The sequence below is a fragment of the Ovis canadensis genome, chromosome 8 (assembly GCF_042477335.2).
Source record: "Ovis canadensis isolate MfBH-ARS-UI-01 breed Bighorn chromosome 8, ARS-UI_OviCan_v2, whole genome shotgun sequence".
NCBI lineage: Eukaryota > Metazoa > Chordata > Mammalia > Artiodactyla > Bovidae > Ovis > Ovis canadensis.
In genome coordinates this window covers 20,825,391-20,849,149 of record NC_091252.1, presented here as the reverse complement: position 1 = coordinate 20,849,149, position 23,759 = coordinate 20,825,391, and the positions used below count along the sequence as shown (strand labels likewise).

At 41.2% G+C, this 23,759-nt stretch overlaps 1 protein-coding gene across 6 annotated transcripts in view; it reads left to right on the top strand.

Annotated features, from left to right (window-relative positions):
* Nucleotides 1-23,759, top strand: part of UBE3D (ubiquitin protein ligase E3D) — a 330,935-nt gene that overhangs the window by 86,295 nt on the left and 220,881 nt on the right. For all 6 annotated transcript variants that reach the window (XM_069599000.1, XM_069599002.1, XM_069599001.1 and 3 more), the window contains one exon: nucleotides 9,461-9,599. In XM_069599000.1, coding sequence (XP_069455101.1) covers nucleotides 9,461-9,599 — 139 coding nt within the window. The remainder of the gene's footprint in view (nucleotides 1-9,460; nucleotides 9,600-23,759) is intronic.

Below are 23,759 nucleotides of genomic sequence, written 5' to 3'. Positions count from 1 at the left end.
TTTGTTCTCCTTTTATAAATATATAATAGGGTTCTATCACAACAGTTTAAGCCTTCTGCCTGTTAACTTTTAAAGATGTTTTTTGTTCATTAACAATACCACTTTAAAAAATATAAATCCCTATGGTTTATGAGTTTGGTTTAATTTCTTTAGATTTTTCTGGAAAGATTCTTTTTTATTGATTTTTTACTCCTATGCCGTTAGTATATCTTGACTTTAATTTTGAGTATGGCATAAGATTTTTTAATTTGTTTTCTTCCAGATATCCTTTTGTATACTTGACATTTTCTACAACAGAAAGTTTAAAAAAAATAAAAACAGAAGGAAGAGCTGGCCTCTTTAGATGAACTTCTTCAAGTTAAGACATCTTTAATGATATTACTTTTAATTATGACATTTCTGGCAGGTATGTTTATAGAGTCAGTTCTCTTCTTCAGTGATAAGGATAAAGCCAGTTCTGTGTTCTCAACAACTGGTATCTTGCAGTATTCCAGGCATTTACAAAAAAGCAAAATCTCTTGACATGAATTAATACACTTAATTTTGAGATTGCTTTGTTGGTATCTTGTTTAAGCAAGACCATTTCTCCACATGTAAGAAGTCTGTATCTCTCTCTTGACAAGGTTGTAGGTCTTAGGAGCAAAGTTTGAAAGCCATAGCTTTTAGGAATTGTGTACCAAAACCTCTTCTCTCTGGAGCCCTTTAATTAAAAGAAAATTGAAGAATTGTGTTGACATTTGTGACTTTTAAAAGCTCATTTTTTTCCTGTGATTTTTGAAGAAAACACTGTAATTTCGAAGAAATACTGTTCATTACTTAATGAAACTTATTTTAAAATTTGTAAGCAGTTGTTGGTATGTGCATTTTTCAGGTTCTATTTTTAGAAATTAGTACTTTTAAAATATTTAAATATGGTGGAGTTAATATGACTTATCATAAATATGCCAGCATATTTCATTGTTTCAGAATTTTGTATTCTTGATAATATATAAGAATTTTTAAAATTTTTATTTTTTGTTCAAATCATGTTTTAAATGGTAGCATTTTTTTGATGATTCTAGCACCAAGTTTTTATCATTTGCCTGATTTAATATCTTGAGTGCTTAAATTAATGAGACTATCATTGTTATAGCTTTGAAATTGAACTTAATCTACAGATATAAACAATATTATATTTCAACTTCATTAATTGTCTGTTTTTAAGTCTTTTTTAGGACTAAGGTGTCCAAATCAACTACTAAAATATGAGAAAAATGAGTTTAAATATTTTCAAGTTGAGCTCTTTTATACCATACAGTATGTTGGGCTCTTGAGATAATTGTAATTTTTGGTAGAGGTGTTCAGTTCAGTTCAGCCACTCAGTTGTGTCTGACTCTTTGCGACCCCATGAATCACAGCACACCAGGCCTCCCTGTCCATCACCAACTCCTGGATCTCACTCAAACTCATGTCCATCGAGTCAGTGATGCCATCCAGCCATCTCATCCTCTGTCATCCCCTTCTCCTCCTGCCCCCAATCCCTCCCAGCATCAGGGTCTTTTCTAATGAGTCAACTCTTTGCAGGAGGTAGCCAAAGTATTGGAGTTTCAGCTTCACCATCATTCCTTCCAGTGAACACCCAGGACTGATCTCCTTTAGGATGAACTGGTTGGATCTCCTTGCAGTCCAAGAGACTCTCAAGAGTCTTCTCCAACACCACAGTTCAAAAGCATCAATTCTTCGGTGCTCAGCTTTCTTCACAGTCCAACTCTCACATCCATACATGACCACTAGAAAAAACATACCCTTGACTAGACAGACCTTTGTTGGCAAAGTAGTATCTCTGCTTTTCAATATGCTATCTAGGTTCGTCATAACTTTCCTTCCAAGGAGTAAGGGTCTTTTAATTTCATGGCTGCAGTCACCATCTGCAGTGATTTTGGAATCAAAAATAAAGTGTGACACTGTTTCCACTATATCATCTCTATTTTGTCGTTTTTGCCTTTGTTACATTAAATGACCTATGTTTCCTAGAAGACTATATATCACCTTTCTATTTTCTCAGGTTCTTTCCTTAATATTGATTGGTGTCTGATTCAGTCTCAATTTCACCATTTTTATTAGAGGTGACTTTTTTCTCCCTTCTCATTGCCTCTTTAAAAATAGATAGGCCACCGTTGCTTCTCTAGGGAATTTTGGCAAGGCGAAAGTTTGGAAATAAGGATGGTGTGTCCTCTGCTTGCATTTGATCTCTTAGACTAAGGTCACCTGGTTGACAGCTCTGGTCTCCTAGGAAAACTCGTTCTCTCCCAGTACTTTAAAAATCACAAGAAGTATCTTGTTGATTTTATAGGTCTAACGTGATTGAGGTCTATGATATCTTTGTAGGAAATACCAGAAATAATTCTGGATTATTATAATCCTGTTTCTTAAATGTTGCTATCATTAAGATAATTTGTATTGCTATTTGAGCTCAAGTATCACCTTTGGCTTAATCAATGCATACCCTAAATAACACATAATGAGTTTGGTAGTTGGTTTAAGACAAACTGAATTTTCTTCCTCTTTCCTTCTTGCTCTCTTTCCTTCCTAAATTTAAAAAAAAAAAAAGTGAAAACATTAACTCAAGTTTTGGAGAAAAGTTACCTGTAGTTCTAACTTTCCAAAACAACTATTTTCCTTTTTCATGTAGTACTTTCTCTCTTTATCCATGGATGTAATGTTTCATGTGATTAAAGGAATACTTTATACAATTAAAATTATAAAGAAAATATGTAAATTTTAACATTAAAAAAATAAGTCCTGGGCCAATAAAGTGTATAATGCAGAGTGGAGGTAGGAGGAGAAGGACAGGATGAATATTAGGAATTTGAGCCATATTAGTTCCAGCTGGATTGTCTGATTTAAAAAATAAGACCGTTGAAATTATTAAAAAATGACATGTTCTAAGATATCTAAAATTTATCCTGTTATATGCCTTTGGATTTCTCAGTTTTGTGTGTGTGTGTAGAATTTTTTTAAAAACCTAGTATGCTTTTGACTTGTTTAAGATATAAAAGAAGAATGAGATTTAGACAGAGAGAAACATGCTTGAGTTTCTTTTCCATCACTGACTATGTGATCAGGACAACATTCTTCACCTTTCTGAGCTTCAGTAGGGATAAAAATTGTTGAATCACAGAATAATTTAAGATTAGACTCAAAAGGTAAATTTTGGATTTACATACCACACAAATATTTGTAATTGTGTAGAAACATGAATAACTATGAGGTTGGTACAAAAGTATTTGAGGTTTCTGACTGTGAATTTTAAATCATTGTAGCTTGGCTCAAACACATCTTTATTAATCAAAATAGGAACCATTACAGTCAACACATTTTTGCCATTGAGAAATAAGTTTATTTTTGTAGCATAAAAATTCGTGCTTCAGGATTCAGCAAACTCTAGGAAAGCGTTTCTTTTGCCTCCTGGTTGTGGAAGCATTTTCTCTGCAAAAAGTTGTTGAGTTGCCTGAAGGAAGTAGTAGTCAGTTGGCAAGAAGTCAGGTGAATATGGCAGATGAGGCAAAACTTCATAGCCCAATTCATTTAACCTCTGAAGCGTTGATTGTGCAACCTGAGGTCAAGTATCGTCATGCAGAAGAATTGGTCCCATTCTTGATCAATGACAGCTGCAAACATTGCAGTTTTTGACGCATCTCATCGATCTGTGGACCATACTTTTCAGATGTAATGGTTTTGGCAGGATTCAGAAAGCTGTAGTGGATCAGACAGGCAGCAGACCACCAGTGGCCGTGACCTTTTTTCGGTGCAAGTTTGGCTTTGGAAAGTGGTTTGGAGCTTCTTCTTGGTCCAATCACTGAGCTGGTCATCGCTGGTTGTTGTATAAAATCCACTTTTCTCCACATCTCACAATCTGATTGAGAAATGGTTCGTTATTATTACATAGGATAAGAGAAGACGATACTTAAAAACTTTTTTTTTTATTTGCAGTCAGCTCATGTGGCACCTACTTATCAAGCTTTTTCACCTGTCCAATTTGTTTCAAATGCTAAACGACCATAGAATGATCAACGCTGAGTTTTTCGGCAACTTCTCGTGTATTTGTAAGAGGATCAGCTTCAGTGATAGCTCTCAAGTGGTCATTGTCAACTCCCAATGACTGGCCACTATACTTCTTATCTTCAAGGCTCTCATTTCCTTTGCAAAACTTCTTGAACCACTGCTGCGCTGTATGTTCATTAGCAGTTCATGGGCCACATGTATTGTTGATGTTGCGAGTTGTCTCTGCTGCTTTATGACCCATTTTGAACTGGATTAAAAAAAAAATCACTCGTGTCTGCTGTTTGTCTAACACCATTTCTATAGTCTAAAATAAATATAAAATAAACAATGGCAAACAATGCCATTAGCAAAAAAAAAACCATAAAGCAAGAAATGTTCATTAAAATGATGTATAACATAGCCACATTTATTTAAGAATGTATTCCAATATCAAATGGCAAAATTCAACAATACAAAACCGCAATGACTTTCTGTTGTTATTCAGTCATTTAGCCATGTCCAGGTCTTCACAACACCACAGACTGCAACACGCCAGGCTTCCCTGTCCTTCAGCATCACCCAGAGAGAGCTTACTCAAAATTGTGTCCATTGAGTCAGTGATACCATCTAACCATCTCATCCTCTGTTGTCCCCTTCTCCTCCTACCTTCAATCTTTCCCAGCACCAGTCTCTTTTTTTCTAATGAGTCAGCTCTTCCCATCAGGTGGCCAAAGTATTGGAGCTTCAGGTTCAGCATCAGTCCTTCCTATGAATATTCAGGATTGATTTCCTTTAGACTTGACTGGTTTGATCTCCTTGTAGTCCAAGGGACTCTCAAAAGTCTTCTCCAGCACCACAGTTCAAAAGCATCAGTCCTTTCATGCTCAGCCATCTTTATGGTCCAACTCTCGCATCCATCCATGATTGTTGTTGTTTAGTGACTCACTCGTGTCCAACTCTTTGCAGCCTCATGAACTGTAGCCTGCCAGGCTCCCCCATCCATGGGACTCTCCAGGCAAGAACACTGGAGTGGGTTACCATTACATCCATACATGACCTAGAAAAACCATAGCTTTGACTAGATGGACCTTTGTCAGCAAAGTAATATCTCTGCTTTTCAATATGCTGCCTATGTTTGTCATAGCTTTCCTTCCAAGGAGCAAGCCTCTTTTAATTTCATGGCTGCAATCACCATCTGCAGTGATTTTGGAGTCCCCCAAAATAAAGTCTCTCACTGTTTTCATTGTTTCCCAGTCTATTTGCCATGAAGTGATGGGACTGAATGCATGATCTTCGTTTCTTGAATGTTGAGTTTTAAGCCAGCTTTTTCATGCTCCTCTTTCACTTTCTTCAAGAGGCTTTTTAGTTCCTCTTTGCTTTCTGCCATAAGGGTGATGTTATCTGCATATCTGAGGTTGTTGCTATTTCTTCCGTCAGTCTTGATTCCAGCTTGTGCTTTAGCCAGTACAGCATTTTGCATGTTGTGCTCTGCATATAATTTAAATAAGCAGGGTGACAGCATATAGCCTTGACGTTCTCCTTTCCCAATTTGGAACCAGTCTGTTGTTCCATGTCCAGTTCTAACTGTTGCTTCTTGTCCTGCATACAGATTTCTCAGGAAGAAGGAAGGTAATCTGGTACTCCCATCTCATGAAGAAGTTTCCACAGTTTGTTATGATCCATACAATCAAAGGCTTTAGCATAGTCAATGAAACAGAAGTAGACGTTTTTCTGGAATTCTTTTGCTTTTTCTGTGTTCCAACAGATGTTGGCAATTTGATCTTTGGTTCTGTGTTTTGCATCAACCTAACAACATGTATAACTTACTGTCTTTTTCCACTATGATCATCATTTGTGAGATTGAATGTGTCCTTTTGTATAAATTTTGATGACTGGATACATTGGATAGATTATGTGTAAACTCCAAGATCTCATGAGGAAACTTGGCTTGTCCAAGGTCACGTGCTGGTGGGTAACAAGGTAGTACTAATGTATTTTGTTTTCTGTTTGGGTGTCCTCTTTGATAGATCACAGCATAGCCATCTGTCAGTATGTTGACACCTTAACAGCATTAATACATATATTTTTCCTGTACCACAGATCACATCAACATCATAACATAACTTGTTTCTGATTATAAAAAATAACACTTGGAAAATAAGAAAGAAGAAAATGTAAAACACAGGTTATTATATTCCTCTCATGGAAATAACCACTTATGTTTATTGTGTTACCTCTTAATTTCTTTTTTCTCACCATAGAACTCTTTTCACTTACCATGGGGTACAGCTGTTTTCCCTGTGCCCATCTTACCACTTTTCTTATGTTTTAGAATATATGTATAATAAAGCAGCAGCTTAAGAATGATAAACTAACTTCCTACAGAAAAATGAAGATGCTTTTAACTGTATATTTTACAACTAAAGAGTTCACATACAAAAGAAACAGGCGTTGATCCTACTCCTGATTTTCTTAGAGAGGATACAATACTTATGGTGTCCTCAGTGTGACAGGTGTGGAGAGAGCAGGCTCTGAACTCAGGCCTGCATGAGTGAATCCTGGTCCCATCACCCACTAGCCGTGTGATGTTGGACCATCACTTAAACTCTCTGACCTTTGGTTTCCTCAACTTTAATCGGTCTGCCTTTCAGGGCTGCTATAGGTTAGAGACCGGAGAAGGCACTGGCACCCACTCCAGTACTCTTGCCTGGAAAATCCCATGGACGGAGGAGCCTGGTAGGCTGCAGTCCATGGAGTTGCTAAGGGTCGGGCACGACTGAGCAACTTCACTTTCACTTTTCACTTTCATGCATTGGAGAAGGAAATGGCAACCCACTCCAGTATTTTTGCCTGGAGAATCCCAGAGACAGAGGAGCCTAGTGGGCTGCCGTCTATGGGGTCGCAGAGTCGGACACGACTGAGCGACTTAGCAGCAGCAGCATAAGTTAGAGACAACAACCAAAAAGAGAGTGCCTGGCCCTCTGAATGGGTAGGCACAGGTGAGACGGCACTCAGAAGCAATCTAAGGCTTAAAACCTGTCCAAATTAAGCATAAATATAGAGAGCATGCTCTCACCATAAGCTAACTCTGTTCTGTTCTAAAACAATTTATTTGTGTAATTCACCATTTCCCTTTACTCCTGCAAATATAATTACTGGCAAAAGAGGAGTGGAAGATGATGAAAAGTGAAAGTGGCGTGAAGATGTTCTCTGATTGGCAGGAGCCTTAACTCTGAGCTACAGCAGCCCCGGTCCATGTGGCGGTGTTCCCTTCATCTTGGGACACCCTTACAGGATGAGCCGGGTTAAGTTTTGCAGATTAGTCACCAAGGGACATTCCCGCTCCAAGGCAGTTACTTGTTGAGGCAAGAGATCCAATTTAGAAAAAGCAAAGACCCTTTCAAGAAACTTAAAAAAATTTCAGGATAAAAATAGCTTTAGTAACGACCTATTGTGGGTGATGGGCCAGGGGGTATAGATTCTGAAAACTTAAGTTGTTTATTGAAGATACAATAAAAGTGAAAAATTGCTATTGCTTTTAGCCAGCAAAAAGTCAATACCTGGGTGTGTCTGAGGAAAAACAACACTAATCTTTATTTCCACACTAGCTGCAGAATTAGAGAAATCCACAGGCTGTGGTTTCCATGTCTGATTTAGGATCAATCCAAGATGTAGACACATCCCAGATAAGAACGCAAGGAAGGTGGTGGTGAAGTGTTGTAATAGGTACAAGTATGGAGGGAAGCAAGTAGTTAATTCTCATGAGGGAAAAAGGAGGACGTCCCCAAGGAAGTGATACCTAAGTGGATCTTGCAGGATGGACAGAAGTTCACCAGGAAAGATAGCAACCTTCCAGGTTCAGAAGACTGTATGAGCAAGACACGGGGTGTGTAGTATAAATCAGTTCAGGGAATGAAAAGGAACAGTGTGGTCTGTGGGGCCTAAGGAGGTTGGAGGAGAGGCTGAGCTGCAAGCCACTGCACTAGTATGACATTGGGCTTTTACCTGAGACAGCAAGATTTTTATTTCCCGTGAAATATTGGGAATGTTATATGATTAGTAAAAGTGGAAAGAATAGCACAGCCATTAAATATAAAATAATAATTTTTAAAACACAGAAAAGGCACTCAGCTTGCTGAAACTAAGCCATTTTTTAGGAAAGTGGACAGTGTCATATTCTAGTCCTGCTAGTAGACAGATGCTTCAGAGAAGAGTTAACTCCCCACCACACATCAACAACGCATCAGCCTAATAACCTGTGGACCGTATAGCTAAACCATCTGCTGTGACTTGTCACATAAAGCATTAAACTCTGTATGCCCTCAGCCACGGATGCTCTTTCAACTTCCAGAATTCACCATTGATTTCGTTAAAGGTACCATTACAGAGAGAGGTTTAGAGAAAGGCAATACATAAAGAGTGTGTGTGTGTGTATGTGTGTGTGTAAAGAGAAATATATTTATTTAATATACACATATGTTTCTCTTTAAAAATTAAGACAGTGGTAAGAGACACTTTGGTTAGGGGCTTAGGCAGGAAATACTTGAGTAAATAGAAGAGTTGATAAGAGTAAGACGCCGTTGTTGCTGTGTTTCTCCTAATGCTTTCCTGATTTTCCCTAGTGCTTAAGCACTAGATGGGGGTCCCAGATTCAAGGACCATAGAGAACACCTTCTGATTCTGAAGTTAGGAAACCAGGATCCAGAGCCAGCCTTAGCATTTTCTAAATATCTGCCTCATTTCAGACAAGTCTCTTTGCTTTTTTAGCCTTCAGTTCCCTCATGTCACTGTGAGAGGAATTTCGAGTAGGTTCCACAGGGAGTAGCAAAGCTGCTCCGTGGGCCTCTGTGGCAGATGAAGTGAGGCCTCCTGCCGACCTTTCCCCTTCCAGCAGAGCAGCTTTGTTCTTGTTTGCATTACGAACAGGGCTTTTACAAGCTTTTTTAATAAAAGGATTCTGTCATGTTTTAAGTGTTTGAAAAAAGCAGAGCTAGATATTTCATAAGGCATATCCAGGTCAGGAACAATTTCTGCATCTGGAAGATGGGATAACAATTGTTCCACATCTTAGCATCTGGGGGTTGAACAAGATACTGCGTGTGAGACAGGACATAGAACAAAGGAAGCATTCAGTGTGTTATCTATTAGCACCCCCTGCATAGATCCCTCACAATGAGACTGCATTTCATATGACTCTTCACCTTTGAATATGAGATGTTGACCTGAAAAATAATTGCCTTATTCATTTGTTTTATATCAGAAGCACTATAAGAATGCCTTGTACATCATCTCTGAATTTTTAGTATAACCGTTTTATTTCTGTTTCTTGTACATTGCTCTTTCTCTCCCACAGCAGAAAGTTTTCTCCTTATATCAGATTTTTGAAATACTTCTGGCCGAATGGAATGATGAAGTTGCACAAATCTGTGTGTTTCAGGCTCTCCAGCTTGTGGGAAAATGACATCAGTGTGCACTCCCTCACCCTGCCCTCTACAACCTGCCTGGAGCTGCTGTTGATACTGTCGAAGAGTAATGCCACACTGCCTCCTTCCCTCCGCTGTATGAATTCTTTCCAGGTAAGGACTGCTTCCTTGAGGGTGTCATTTCTCAGTTTGACTTGTCATTGTGTTTTAAGGATCCTGACTTTCATAGGAGCAGCCCATGGAAAGCTACATTTTCACATGATCTTAAACATAATGCAAGTATTGCCTCCTCTGACTCATTGTAAGTAAATGGACAAATGGAGCCTCAAAACTGATAAGGTGATTGTCAAGTAGTGGCCTAACCCATATCTCCCAAACCCTAGGATTGGTTCTCTTTATCTCCATCTTTCCTGCCTCCAAGAGAAAAGGCAAGAACATTCAGCAAAGACACTTGTGAATGCTACTTCCCTTTTCCTAGCTTTGCCCTGAAAGTGAAAGTGAAAGTGAAAGTGAAAGTGAAGTCGCTCAGTCGTGTCCGACTCTTTGTGACCCGACCCGTGGACTGTAGCCCACCAAGCTCCTCCATCCATGGGATTCTCCAGGCAAGAATACTGGAGTGGGTTGCCATTTCCTTCTCCAGGGGATCTTCCTGACCCAGGGATCGAACCCAGGTCTCCCACATTGCAGGCAGATGCTTTAACCTCTGCACCCCCAGGAAAGCCCTAGAACAAGGATTTTCAGCCATCATTAGTGTCGTCTGCTTTTAGCTTGCAGTCACGTTGCTGAATGGAGGATTAGCAGTGATCGTGTTCTACCCACTCTCTTCCCCTCTGTCCCCAGTCCTTCCCTCCTCTGAGATTTGTCTGTGCTCCTGGTATTGGATGTCCTCAAACAGAACGTCACATGTAGACTGACCACTAGGAAGAACCCCTTCCTGGTAGGCAGCTAGTTGTCACCAAGGTGGCATATGAGAATTCAGATGTTGACTAGTCCCTTCAAGTGTGACCCTATAGCTACCAAATGTTATCGAGCTTATCTCTAGCTCTCAGCAATGGAAAAATATTCCCAAGCCCTCTAATGCTGGTGAGCAGGCCACATGCATTGCTGAGAAATGAGTGAATCTGGGTGGTTGTTTCTACCTGTGAAGAGTCGCTGGTGGCCTAAGGTAACTTCCGAATCAGAGGATATTACTTGGTGCATCTCTGTGTTAAAACAAGATGTGGATGTTCCTGTGAATTACAGCGCAGGAATTTAGTTAAAAATAATAACTGTTCCATAATAATTCGCAACTGTATTCTCCTGGAATTCTGTAACATTGATTGTCTTTGTGATTGTCTTCCTGATAACACATTTTGGACTTTGGCTGTGGCATACCTGTTTGTACTTATCGTTACCCAACTGTTAATTCCAAGTTTTTGGATTCAAGGACCATAGAGAACAGATTCTGATTTTGTAGGAGAGGAAATTGAGATATAGAGAGATGGAGTCAGTTGGCCAGAGAACAGCCAGCATGTTAGAGACAGAGCTGGACTTGCCAGGCTTGTGCTGTGATAACGGAGTGGTCTCATCTACCTTGGAATGTCCACTACACCCCTCGAGTGTTAGTCACTCGGTCGTGTTCGACTCTTTGTGACCCCATGGACTGTAGCCAGGCTCCTCTGTCCATGGGAATCTCCAGGCAAGAATACTGGAGTGGGTTGCTGTTCCCTTCTCTAGGGGATCTTCCCGACCCAGGGATCAAACTGGGATTTCCCACATTGCAGGCAAATTCTTTACCGACTGAGCCACCAGGGAAGACCTAATTATGTACTCATTTATGTATAATTTATGTACCCCCCTTTTATGTACTGATGTACTAATTTATAATTAATTAGTACTAATTTATAATTAGTTTTTAGTATACTTCCCTGCAGGGCTTCCCAGGTGGTGCTAGCAGTAAAGAATCCACCTGCCAATGCAGGAGACTTAAGAGATGTGGGTCTGATCCCTGGGTTGGGAAGATCCCCTGGAGAAGAAAATGACAACCCACACCAATATTCTCGCATAGAGAATCCCATGGACAGAGGAGCCTGGTGGGCTACAGTCCATGGGGTCACAGAGTCAGACATGACTGAAGCAACTTAGCACATGTGCACATATACTGCCCTGAACCAGAACTGATTTGAAATTGTATGTATCAATCCATATTTCTTCTAAGTTTTGCTCCTTGGATTGAACACTGAATAACACAGAAGTTTGCCCACAAACTTTTATGGGAGATGCAGGGAACTTAATAGTGGTTATCTTTGGGGAGCGAGGCTGGAAGACAATTATGTTTTATTTCACTCCCTCCTACACTGTTGGTTGTTTTTATATGACAGGTGAGTGGGGAGCAAAAGAGATGACTCGGACTTGAAGGATTTTACAGCCTATTGGGGAGATAGAACAGTCATCCATGGGTGATATAAATTGAGAATCGTTTTATTACAAAGTATACTCCACACAAGTCTTAAAGAGAATAAAGGTAAAAGAGTAATCTAAGCCAGGCATAGGGGATTTGAGAGGAGGCCCAATTGTATATCTTCTACAGGACATGGAGGAAACCCAGCTCCCTTCGAGGATCTCACCTTGAGCACACATACACACACAGGCACAAAAGCATAGCCCACCCTAGGTACCATCGGCGTTCGCTCCTGGCATCTTTCATCACGGGAGCTCTCGTCGTCTGGATGTTAATTACTGACTGTCTCCCTTGTTAGTGACTGATTTCAGGCCATTTGCCGAATATGATTGTCAGGGGCACACACGCTTTCCCAGTTTCAGTGGTACAGAGAAGCTGGGCACAGGTTCACGAACAGTGTCTGCTAAAGAGATGGTGTCCCTGCTGCTACCCCTGGAAAGACACACCAGGAACACTGCAGGAATCAACTTCCCCACGCAGGTCTTCACTCCAAGATACAGGATCAGTGAACAGGGTAGGATGTCTGTCAAGATTAGAAAGGGATGCTCTGCTTTTTCATCTTTGAAACACCTACCTCATCATTTATTACAATGACAAGGAACGGGGCTGCTAATGTTGCCTGCATTGAGAGTTTATCTTTTCAATTGGAAACTCACTTCAGTACACTTTTTTTAGAGACCTGTGTTGGCAAGAGTTATAAAGTAGTAGGATGACCCTTGTTAAAGATACCATCATTACATTTTCAGCTCTCTAACTTTCCAGGCCGAGTAAGTTACTGTGAGCAATCCTGCTTTTTCTGTAAAAATGTTATTCATTCAGTCTGCATTGCTGCCTGAGCTCTTATCGCTAGCAAATCCCAGAAGGACTGACTTATTAATTAGAGCTAATAATGTATCTGAAATTCTAACTTTTAAGTTCTTAAATTACAGTGTAATTCCCAGCCTTACAGGGATATCATTGGGTAGTTTTGTTATAATTTTCACTTCAGCCCTGGTCCAGTATCTTAATATCCCTGGTATTATGGTGAGCAAACAGAATGTAGGATTTGGTTGAGAATCACTGATGTATTGCTAAGCACATATTATAGTTGTTTGGGAACACATGCCCCAAGAAGAAGGATAGATTTACCATGTCAGTCCTTGCTTACAGTTGATTCCTATCACAATGAGAACAAAATTCAGGCTCCTTAATCCAGACCTCCATGGGCTGGCAACATCTGTCCTGGGTCTCATCTACTCACTCCCTCTTGCTCTGTTCTAGCCACACTGGCCTTATTTCCTACTTCCTTTCCTGATCTGGTCCTGGCCTCTGGGTCTGTGCACTGGCTGTTCTGTGTTTGCAGGAGAACACTCTGGACCAGACCTTTGCAACACTGGGTCCCCTTGGTTTTCAGATCTCACTTCATCTGTCAGTCTCTCCCATCAGGAAGCTTCCATAAGCCTCTTTTCCTTCTTTGTCAGAGGGCAGACAGAATGAAAACCACAATCACAGAAAACTATCCAAACTGATCACATGGACCACAGCCTTGTCTAACTCAGTGAAACTATGAGCCATGCCGTGTGGGGCCACCCAGGACAGACGGGTCATGGTGGAGAGTTCTCACAAAATGTGGTCCCCTGGAGAAGGGAATGGCAAACCACTTCAGTATTCTTGCCTTGAGAACCCCATGAACAGCAAGAAAAGGCAAAAAGATAGAATACTGAAAGATGACCTCCCCAGGTCAGTAGGTACCCAATATGCTACTGGAAATCAGTGGAGAAATAACTCCAGAAAGAATGAAGAGATGGAGCCAAAGCAGAAACAACAACCAGTTGTGGATGTGACTGGTGATGGAAGTAAAGTCCGATGCTGTAAAGAGCAATATTGCTTAGGAACCTGGAATATTAGGTCCATGAATCAAGGTAAATTCGAAGTGGTCAAACAGGAGATGACAAGAGTGAACATAGACATTTAAGGAATCAGTGAACTAAAATGGATTGGAATGGGAGAATTTAACTCAGGTGACCATTATATCTACTACTGTGAGCAAGAATCCCTTAGAAGAAATGGAATAGCCATCATGGTTAACAAAAGAGTCCGAAACGCAGTAGTTGAATGCAGTCTCAAAAACGACAGAATGATCTCTGTTCATTTCCAAAGCAAACCATTCAGTATCACAATAATCCAAGTCTATGCCCTGACCAGTAATGTTGAAGAAGCTGAAGTTGAACAGTTCTATGAAGACCTATGAGACCTTCTAGAACTAACACCCCAAAAAGATGTCCTTTTCATTATAGGGAACTGGAATGCAAAAGTAGGAAGTCAAGAGCTACCTGGAGTAACAGGCAACTTTGGCCTTGGAGTTCAAAACAAAGCAGGGCAAAGGTTAACAGAGTTTTGCCAAGAGAATGCGCTGGTCACAGCAAACACCCTCGTCCAACAACACAAGAGAAGACTCTACACATGGACGTCACCAGATGGTCAACACCGAAATCAGATTGATTATATTCTTTGCAGCCAAAGATGGAGAAACTCTATATAGTCAGCAAAAACAAGACCAGGAGCAGACTCAGATCATGTGTGGCTCAGATCATGAACTCCTTGTTGCCAAATATTGGCAACAAGTCAATTTAAGTCAAATATTGACTTAAATTGAAGAAAGTCAATAAATTGAAAGAACTAGTCAATTTAAGTCAAATATTGAGTTAAATTGAAGAAAGTAAGGAAAACCACCAGATCATTCAGGTATGACCTAAATCAAATCCCTTACGATTATATGGTAGAAGTGACAAATAGATTCTAGAGATTAGATCTGATAGAGTGCTTGAAGAACTGTGGACAGAGGTTCATGACATTGTACAGGAGGCAGTGATCAAGGCCATCCCAAAGAAAAAAGAAATGCAAAAAGCAAAATGGTTGTCTCAGGAGGCCTTACAAATAGCTGAGAAAAGAAGAGAAACTAAAGACAAAGGAGAAAAGGAAAGATAGACCCATTTGAATGCAGAGTTCCAAAGAATAGCAAGAAGAGATAAGAAAGCCTTCCTCAGATATCAATGCAAAGAAATAGAGGAAAACAATAGAATGGGAAGGAATAGAGATCTCTTCAAGAAATTAGAGATACCAAGGGAACATTTCATGCAAAGATGGGCACAATAAAGGAGAGCAATGCTATGGACCTAACAGAAGCAGAGGATATTAAGATAGAGGTGGCAAGAATACACAAAAGAACTATACAAAATAGATCTTCATGACCAAGATAATCACGATGGTGTGATCACTGACCTAGAGCCACACATCCTGGAATGAGAAGTCCAGTGAGTCTTAGGAAATATCACTACGAACAAAGCTGGTGGAGGTTATGGAATTCCAGTTGAGCTATTTCAAGTCCTAAAAGATGATGCTGTGAAAGTGCTGCACTCAATATGCCAGCAAATTTGGGAAACTCAGCAGTGGCCACAGGACTGGAAAAGGTCAGTTTTCATTCTAATCCCAAAGAAAGGCAATGCTAAAGAATGCTCAAACTACCATACAATTGCACTCATCTCACATGCTAGCAAAGTAATGCTCAGAGTTCTCCAAGCCAGACTTCAACAGTACATGAACCGTGAATTTCCAGAAGTTCAAAGAAAAGGCAGAGTAACCAGAGATCAAATTGCCAACATCTGCTGGATCATGGAAAAAGCAAGAGAGTTCCAGAAAAACATCTACTTCTGCTCTATTAACTATGCTAAAGCCTTTGACTGTGGATCATAAGAAAATGTGGGAAATTTTTCAAGAGATGGGAATACCAGACCACCTCACCTGCCTCCTGAGAAATCTGTATGCAGGTGAAGAAGCAACAGGTAGAACTGGACATGGAACAACAGACTGGTTTAAAATCGGGAAAGGAAGAAGTCAAGGCTGCATTTTGTCACCCTACTTATTTAACTTATATGCAGAGTACATCATGCAAAATGCCGGGCTGGATGAAGCACAAGCTGGAATCGAGATTGCTGGGAAAAATATCAATAACCTCAGATTTGCAGGTGACAACACTCTCATGGCAGAATGTGAAGAAGAACTAAAGAGCCTCTTGATGAAGGGCAAAGAGGAGAGTGAAAAAGTTGACTTAAAACTCAACATTCAGAAAACAAAGAACATGACATCCGGTCCCATCACTTCAAATAGATGAGGCAAATAGATGAGGAAACAATGGAAACAGTGGCTGACTTTATTTTTGGGGGCTCCAAAATCACTGCATATGGTGACTGCACCCATGAAATTAAAAGTGCTAGCTCTTTGGAAGAAAAGCTATGATCCACCTAGACAGCATATTAAAAAGCAGAGACATTACTTTGTTGACAAAGGTCCATCTAGTCACTGCTATGCTATTCCAGTGGTCATGTATGGATGTGAGAGTTGGACCATAAGGAAAGCTGAGCGCCAGAGAATTGATGCTTTTGAACTGTGGTGTTGGAGAAGACTCTTGAGAGTCCCTTGGACTGCAAGGAGATCCAACCAGTCCACCCTAAAGGAAATCGGTCCTAATATTCATTGGAAGGACTGATGCTGAAGCTGAAACTCCAATCCCTTGGCCAGCTAATATGAAGAACTGACTCACTGGAAAAGACCCTGATGCTGGGAAAGGTTGAAGGCGGGAGGAGAATGGAATGATGGACGATGAGATGGTTGGATGGCATCACTGACTCAATGGACATGGGTTTGAGTGAACTCTGGGAGTTGGTGATGAGCAGGGAAACCTGACATGCTGCAGTCCATGGGTTCGCAAAGAGTCGGACACAACTGAGTGACTGAACTGAACTGAGCTCATCTGTCCCCTCCCACAAGACACCCAACCTAACCCCACCCCATCCGCCCACTGAATTCCCATCTCCTTGTCACTTTCATTGTATAACCTCACTTTGTTTTATTTTCTTCATGGCCCTTTTCTCTGTTTGGTGTGCTTTTTCAGTTTGTTTGCTTGTCTTTTCTCCTCTACTAAAATACGTGTCGAGTGGGAACAGGGAGAATGTTTTGGCTCATTATTCCATCAACAGAACTTAGAAGTTTGCTTGCATGTAGGAAACAGTCGATAAATTTTGGTTGGCTTGCTAGAGGTGGGTGGATGGATTCACAAGTAAAATTCAAAGCGGTGTAGCCATCTGATATTCTAGAAAATTCCAAAAGACTGAACTAGGAGAAAGCAGAGGTGTGGACAGGACACCCTCGGGGCAGAAGCAGCAGCTTTTCCCCTGCTGGGACAGGGTGGACTCCAGAGGTAAGGTCCAAATTTGAGATAGGTCAACAAGACTGAGCACAGATGGGTATCTGAAATTACAGCCTGGAGCTCTGTACTAATGAGGAAGATGCGAAGAAAAGTTCAGCCCTTAGGAGGAGCATGCAATATCCGAGATGAGCAGAGTAGATGACCAGTGGACAGGTCCAGGCGCCTTCTGGGCCCTGGAGACCACAAGAGGGGGAACATCGGAGCAATACTTTGGTGCAGAAACCGAGGCTGAGGGGGCTGAAGCGACTGTGGGGCAGGTAGGTGGCAGCTGCTGCCACCACTGTAACTGCTGTCAGTTTGATTCCCTGCGGAGCGTCTCAGAGCTCTGGGGGAGGTGACAAAATGCAGTTTCCACGTTCATCTTGCAGAGCTGCAGCTGGTTCACTAACCTGAAGTCTCGCCATGGCAACTTAAAATCTGAACACGGTCTCTGGGAGGTAGAGCCATAGAGCACCCAGGTTGGATCCAGGACTGGGTAGGGGCCGTTGGGTTTAATGGTTCTGTGTCTCTGTTTTAGAATCTTGGACTACTGTAGCTGGAAGGATCAACTAGTCCAATGACCTTATTTTTATAAATAAAAAACAAGAAGGGGAAGTTGACATTGGAGACTGAAACTCTGATTCCTCTGCTAGACTTTTTGTGCTACAAATGATTTTACCTATTCTGTTTCCCTGTCCCATGGGACACAAGTTGCTTAGGATATAAGTAAGTGTCATAGAAAACGAATAGTTAATCATCAGATAATAAGCCTGCAAATTATAATAGCTAATATTTATTCAGTGCTTTCTGTATTCTGGACCCTGTTCTCAGCAATCTGTACTTTTTAGCTCATTTCTTTTTCATGAAAAACACCATGAGGAAGATAGATTATTATTATTCCCATTTCACAGGCACAGAAACTGAGCCAGAGAGATTAACTTGCCCACGCTCATACAGCTGGTGAGTGGAAGAACATATGGTTCAAAGCCTGGCTGTAGACACCCATACCTCCCATTCTTAACTGCCAGATAATGCTGCGTGTTAAAAGAAGTTTGGTTAAATAAAGTTAGATTTTTTTTTTTAACTTCAAGAGTTTTCAGGACCTTTTCATGTGTATAAGGGGCAGTATGACCCTTCTAGCTGAAGAATGTAGTAAATATTTTTGAAATGTGATACCAGGAAGACTGTCCAGAGCATTTCATAGGATTAATGCTCTGAAAACACAAATGAGGAAACAGTGTCCTGCCCGATCTTGAAAGATTTGGATGACCATGACCCACACAGCACTCACATGCGCTTCATAGCCTTGTTTATCTCTGAAAGAAGTAGTGCTGCAGATTTAGCAATGGGTTGTAATAAGGCCAGTGTCTCTCCCTTTAGTGACTAGGTGGCTCTCCTCCTGATCAGGGCCACCTTGCTCAGAAAGACAGAAATAGATGTTCCTTCAGTGCCTGACGGGGCACACAGGACCAGTCCAGAGCCCCAGCAGGCCCCTGGCTGAGCATTGCTTTCGGGGTCTGCAGCTGCTGCCCACTCTATTCAGCATTGCTGGGTATTGACAGTAATGTGGCAAAGACTCCCAGTAATAGAGGGAGCCATCTGGCGGAAGCTTCCCAAGTAATTTGGTGGTGAAAGAACCTGCCTGCCAATGCAGGAGATGTGGGTTCAATCCTTGGGTCGGGAAGCTCCCTTGGAGGAGGAAATGGCGACCCACTCCAGTATTCTTGCCTGGAAAGTCCCATGGCGAGAGGAGCCTGGCAGGCTACAGTCCGGGGGGTCACAAAGAGTCAGACATGACTGAGAGACTGAGCACACACATCTGGCTAAACTGCCTCTCTCCTAACTAATGGGTTGACTCTCACTGAGAATTCCCAAGGGAAGTCTATTGAAAGCTTATACCCAACTGAGATGGTAGGAATGTTCCATGGCCTTGAGGGCCAAGTTGAAGAAACCCCTTCTCTTCACTCTAGCACCTGACCTCTAACTCCAGCTCCACCCACTGCTCCAGACCATCTAATCTGTGTGAATGAGGTTTTCAAGGGTTTAGCTCTCCAGAATTGAGGCTTCTTTTTCTTCCTCAGATAAATTGCTATATTCTACAATCATGAAGTCACTCAGTCATGTCCGACTCTTTGTGAACCCATGGACTGTAGCCCACCAGGCTCTCCATCCATGGAATTTTCTAGGCAAGAGTACTGGAATGGGTTGCCATTGATTTCAAGTATTTTCACAGACATTATCCTTTTTAAAATCCTCACAACAACTCCCATATCAAGGAGGCAGAAGGTAAGCAGTATAGGCAGGATCATGACTGCATGTAAATGCAGGGCTGTGTTTCACACCTAGGTCTTCTGGTTCTGAAGCTATTATGTATTCCATCCCATGGCAGTTACATCAGAGAAAGTAGCAAATGGTCCCGTTTAATGGTCTTGGGTCTCATACATCTTATTTTTACCATATGGCAGCAACAGTATCTTTTATTAATATCATCCTTTAGAGAACCACAGCCTTCAGCTATGGGAGTATTCTGAGCTGTATAGATCCTGGCAAATATGTTGAAATTCATCAAACTATAATTTTATGTATATACTATGTGGTTGCATAAGGCGATGAAATTATGTAGAAGAGAAGAAACAAACTAGCTTTTAATAGAGTGTGTGTGTGTTCCCACCTGATAGGCTTGGTCAAGGGTGTTTCCTCAGCTCTCGATGGGTTTGAAATCATACACTCTTCAGTGGGGAAAGGTGAAGGTTATGAAGCACCTTAACCAAGGGTCTCTTATACTATTCCAGAGCAGGAAATTCTCAGTTCATTATATTACTTGCATGTAGTTTGGTTTTAACTTTAAGAAACCCAATGATACTTAAATGTCACCCTTTCCATAATATAAAAACCATATACAGTTGACCCTTGAAAAATGTGGGATTGATCCACACAATTTCTCTTATACACAGTATATTTCAGTGGTAAATACCACAGGACTATGCAATCTGAGGTTGGTCAAATGCGCTGATGGGAGAGGAGCTGTGGATTCAGAGGGCCAGCTGTAAGTTATACACAAATTAACCCCCACATTGTTCAAGGGTCGACTTTATTCAGCTTCTCAACTGTTCAGAAATTAATAATTTTACATTACCATCCAGCTACTTTTTCAGTACCTGTTTTAATATCTATATCAGAACAGAGGATGAAAACAAAATAACACATAAAAATTTGGTTTACTATGGACATTTGAAGTTGTGGTTTAAACTTAGGAACTTTTTTTTAGACATATGCAGTCTCCAAGGACTCCAACAAATGGGTAGGCAGAGGCTTGAGAACTTTACAGATGAGCCGCAACAAAGGGGCTACCGAGAAGAGAAAGAGAAGTTTCTGACTCTATACCGCTTTCTTCTTGTCTGCTTTAGACACCGCACAGCATAAATGGCCTTGTCTGTCATATGCCATGTTCACATCTAGGTAAATTATAGGTATTAATATCTTTTAAGGTAATGTTTTATTAAATGATTATAAAAAGATAATCACCTTGATGATTAAAAAAGAAATTGGGAAATGCCAAAAAATGTAAACGGAATTAAAATCACCAGGCATCACCAGTACTGATAAGGTAATTCTTGTTCATGTCTCTCTCTCTATATATATATATCTTTATATACACAGAGAACATATATTTTAGCATAAAGTTGCCCTCACTGGAGATGCTTGGACTCTGTTACTGGCAGTATCCTGCCTTTTCCTCTGCCGTCACTGGCATGAAGACAGCCTTCTTGAGACTGTCAAGGACTCTCAGGGGCTTTATAAACAAGGGTCCTGTCATTAGGTAGGAATGGAGGGGAGGGAGGCTGGAAGCCACCCCAGATATCCAAACGTTGCTGCAGACGGAGGCAGGAGGCAGGCAGACCCTCATCAAGATGGCAGCTACTTGTTGGATGAAAATTCCTCTGGGGGTCCACGTGCATCTCCTAGAAATTCGAGAGGGTACAGCTTGACACCCTCAGGTCCCGAGGTGTGACCATCTTTCTTTCCTGCTGACATTTTTCTCCTCAGTGGGCAGAGATAATCCCGAGTTGAGTGTCATTCGTTATATTTAGGGAATCCAGGCTCAAAGGTAGTGATTACTGCTCTGGCTATTTTCAATCTGTCTCCTTAAAACAGTCTTCTGAGAAGTGCCTCAGCAATTTGGATGTGGAAAGGATGTTGCCTTATCCTTCCTTTCTGCCCCTCAGGGCATGCTGTGGTTTGGGGAAATAAGCAGGAATCCTTAGACTGATACAGTTCTCTAATTTAAATGCTGCTTCCTCTGTCTCCTCTCATACTGGCTGTTTGGCCACATTCTAGAGAAAATGGAGGGGCCCAGCAGCAGCCTGGAGGCTTCCCAGGGGTTCGGCCAGCCCACTGGTCTTCCAGCTGCTACAGTGAGTCTTTCAGGCAGCTGCTGCCTGCCCCAGTATTTCCTACCACACACCCTGCTGCCTCCCTTCCAAAGATCTGAACTTGTAGGCAAAGTGGGACAGTGTTTGGTCCTCCCATAGTCTCACCTCATGGCCTTTACTCCAATTAACTGCCACTTGGTAGGGGAGCCTGGTGGGGCCGGGTACCCTGACTTGGGCCTTACTGAGAGAAGTGTAGCCCAGAAAGTCAGTCACTCTGTCTCTTGTTTGCTTGTTTTTAATAACTTTCCCCCATCCCTTGACTTTGATGGGAAAACTACATCCTGATGATAGAAATATTTGGTATGTTTTTCATTAGCAAAGCAATACTTGTTTGCAATTTTAGCATAAAAATATAGAAATCTTCAAATTAAATCAGTTCAGTCCTTCAGGGCCTGGCTGGGGGATAAGACCTGGAAGGGCCTGGGAATCTCTGTGATTGGAGGGCACTCACTGTTTTGGGCTGAGTCTCTCTGAAGTGGGCCTGGGGAGGCCTGGAGGGCAGATGGAATTCAACTAATTCTCCAATGAAGGGATTATGAATGGTTTTTGTTCTGAAGAAGCTGGTTCCAGCTAAAGAAGCTGAAGTTGAATGCCTCTATGAAGACCTACATGACCTTCTAGAACTAACACCCCAAAAAGATGTCCTTTTCATTATAGGGGACTGGAATGCAAAAGTAGAAAGTCAAGAAATACCTGGAAACAGGCAGATTTGGCCTTGGAATACAGAATGAAGCAAGGCAAAGACTAACAGTTTTGCCAAGAGAACACACGGGTCATAGCAAAAACCCTTTTCCAACAAGACAAGACTCTGCATATGAACATCACCAGATGGCCAAGACCGAAATCAGATTGATTATATTCTTTGCAGCCAAAGATGGAGAAGCTTTATACAGTCAGCAAAAACAAGACTGGGAACTGACTGTGGCTCAGATCATGAACTCCTTATTGTCAAATTCAGACTTAAATTGAAGAAAGTAGGGAAAACCACCAGACCATTCAGGTATGACCTAAATCAAATCCCTTACGATTATATAGTGGAAGTGAGAAACAGATTTAAGAGACTACATCTGATAGAGTGCCTGATGAACTATGGATGAAGGTTCATGACATTGTACAGGAGGCGATGATCAAGACAATCCCCAAGAAAAAGAAATGCAAAAAGGCAAAATGGTTGTCTGAGGAGGCCTTACAAATAGCTGAGAAAAGAAGCTAAATGCAAAGGAGAAAAGGAAAGATATAGCCATTTGAATGCAGAGTTCCAAAAAATAGCAAGGAGAGATAAGAGAGCCTTCCTCAGAGATCAATGCAAAGAAGTAGAGGAAAACAATAAAATGGGAAAGACTAAAGATCTCTTCAAGATAATTAAAGATATCAAGAGAACATTTCATGCAAAGATTGGCCAAAAAAGGACAAAAATGTTTTGGACCTAACAGAAGCAGAAGACATTAAGAAGAGGTGGCAAGAATACACAGAAGAACTATACAGAAAAGATCTTCATGATGGTGTGATCACTCACCTAGAGTCAGACATTCTGGAATGCAAAGTCAAGTGGGCCTTAGGAAGCATCACTATGAACAAAGCTAGTGGACGTGATGGAATTCCAGTTGAGCTATTTCAAATCCTAAAAGGTGATGCTGTGAAAATGCTGCACTCAATATGCCAGCAAATGTGGAAAACTCAGCAGTGGCCACAGGACTGGCAAAGGTCAGTTTTCATTCCAGTCCCAAAGAAAGCCAGTGCCAAAGAATGCTCAGACTACCACACAATTGCACTCATCTCACATGCTAGAAAAGTAATACTCAATATTCTCCAAGCCAGGCATCAACAGTACTTGAACTGTGAACTTCCAGATGTTCAAGCTGGATATAGAAAAGGTAAAGGAACCAGAGATCAAATTGCCAACATCCGTTGGATCATTGAAAAAACAAGAGAGTTCCAGAGAAATATCTACTTCTGCTTTATTGACTATGCCAAAGCCTTTCATTGTGTGGATCACAGTAAACTGCGGAAAATTCTTCAAGAGATGGGAATACCAGACCACCTGACCTGCCTCCTGAGAAATCTGTATGCAGGTCAAGAAGCAACAATTAGAACTGGACATGGAAAAACAGACTGGTTCCAAATCAGGAAAGGGGTACGTCAAGGCTGCATATTGTCACCCTGTTTATTTAACTTATATGCAGAGTACATCATGAGAAATGCTGGACTGGATGAAG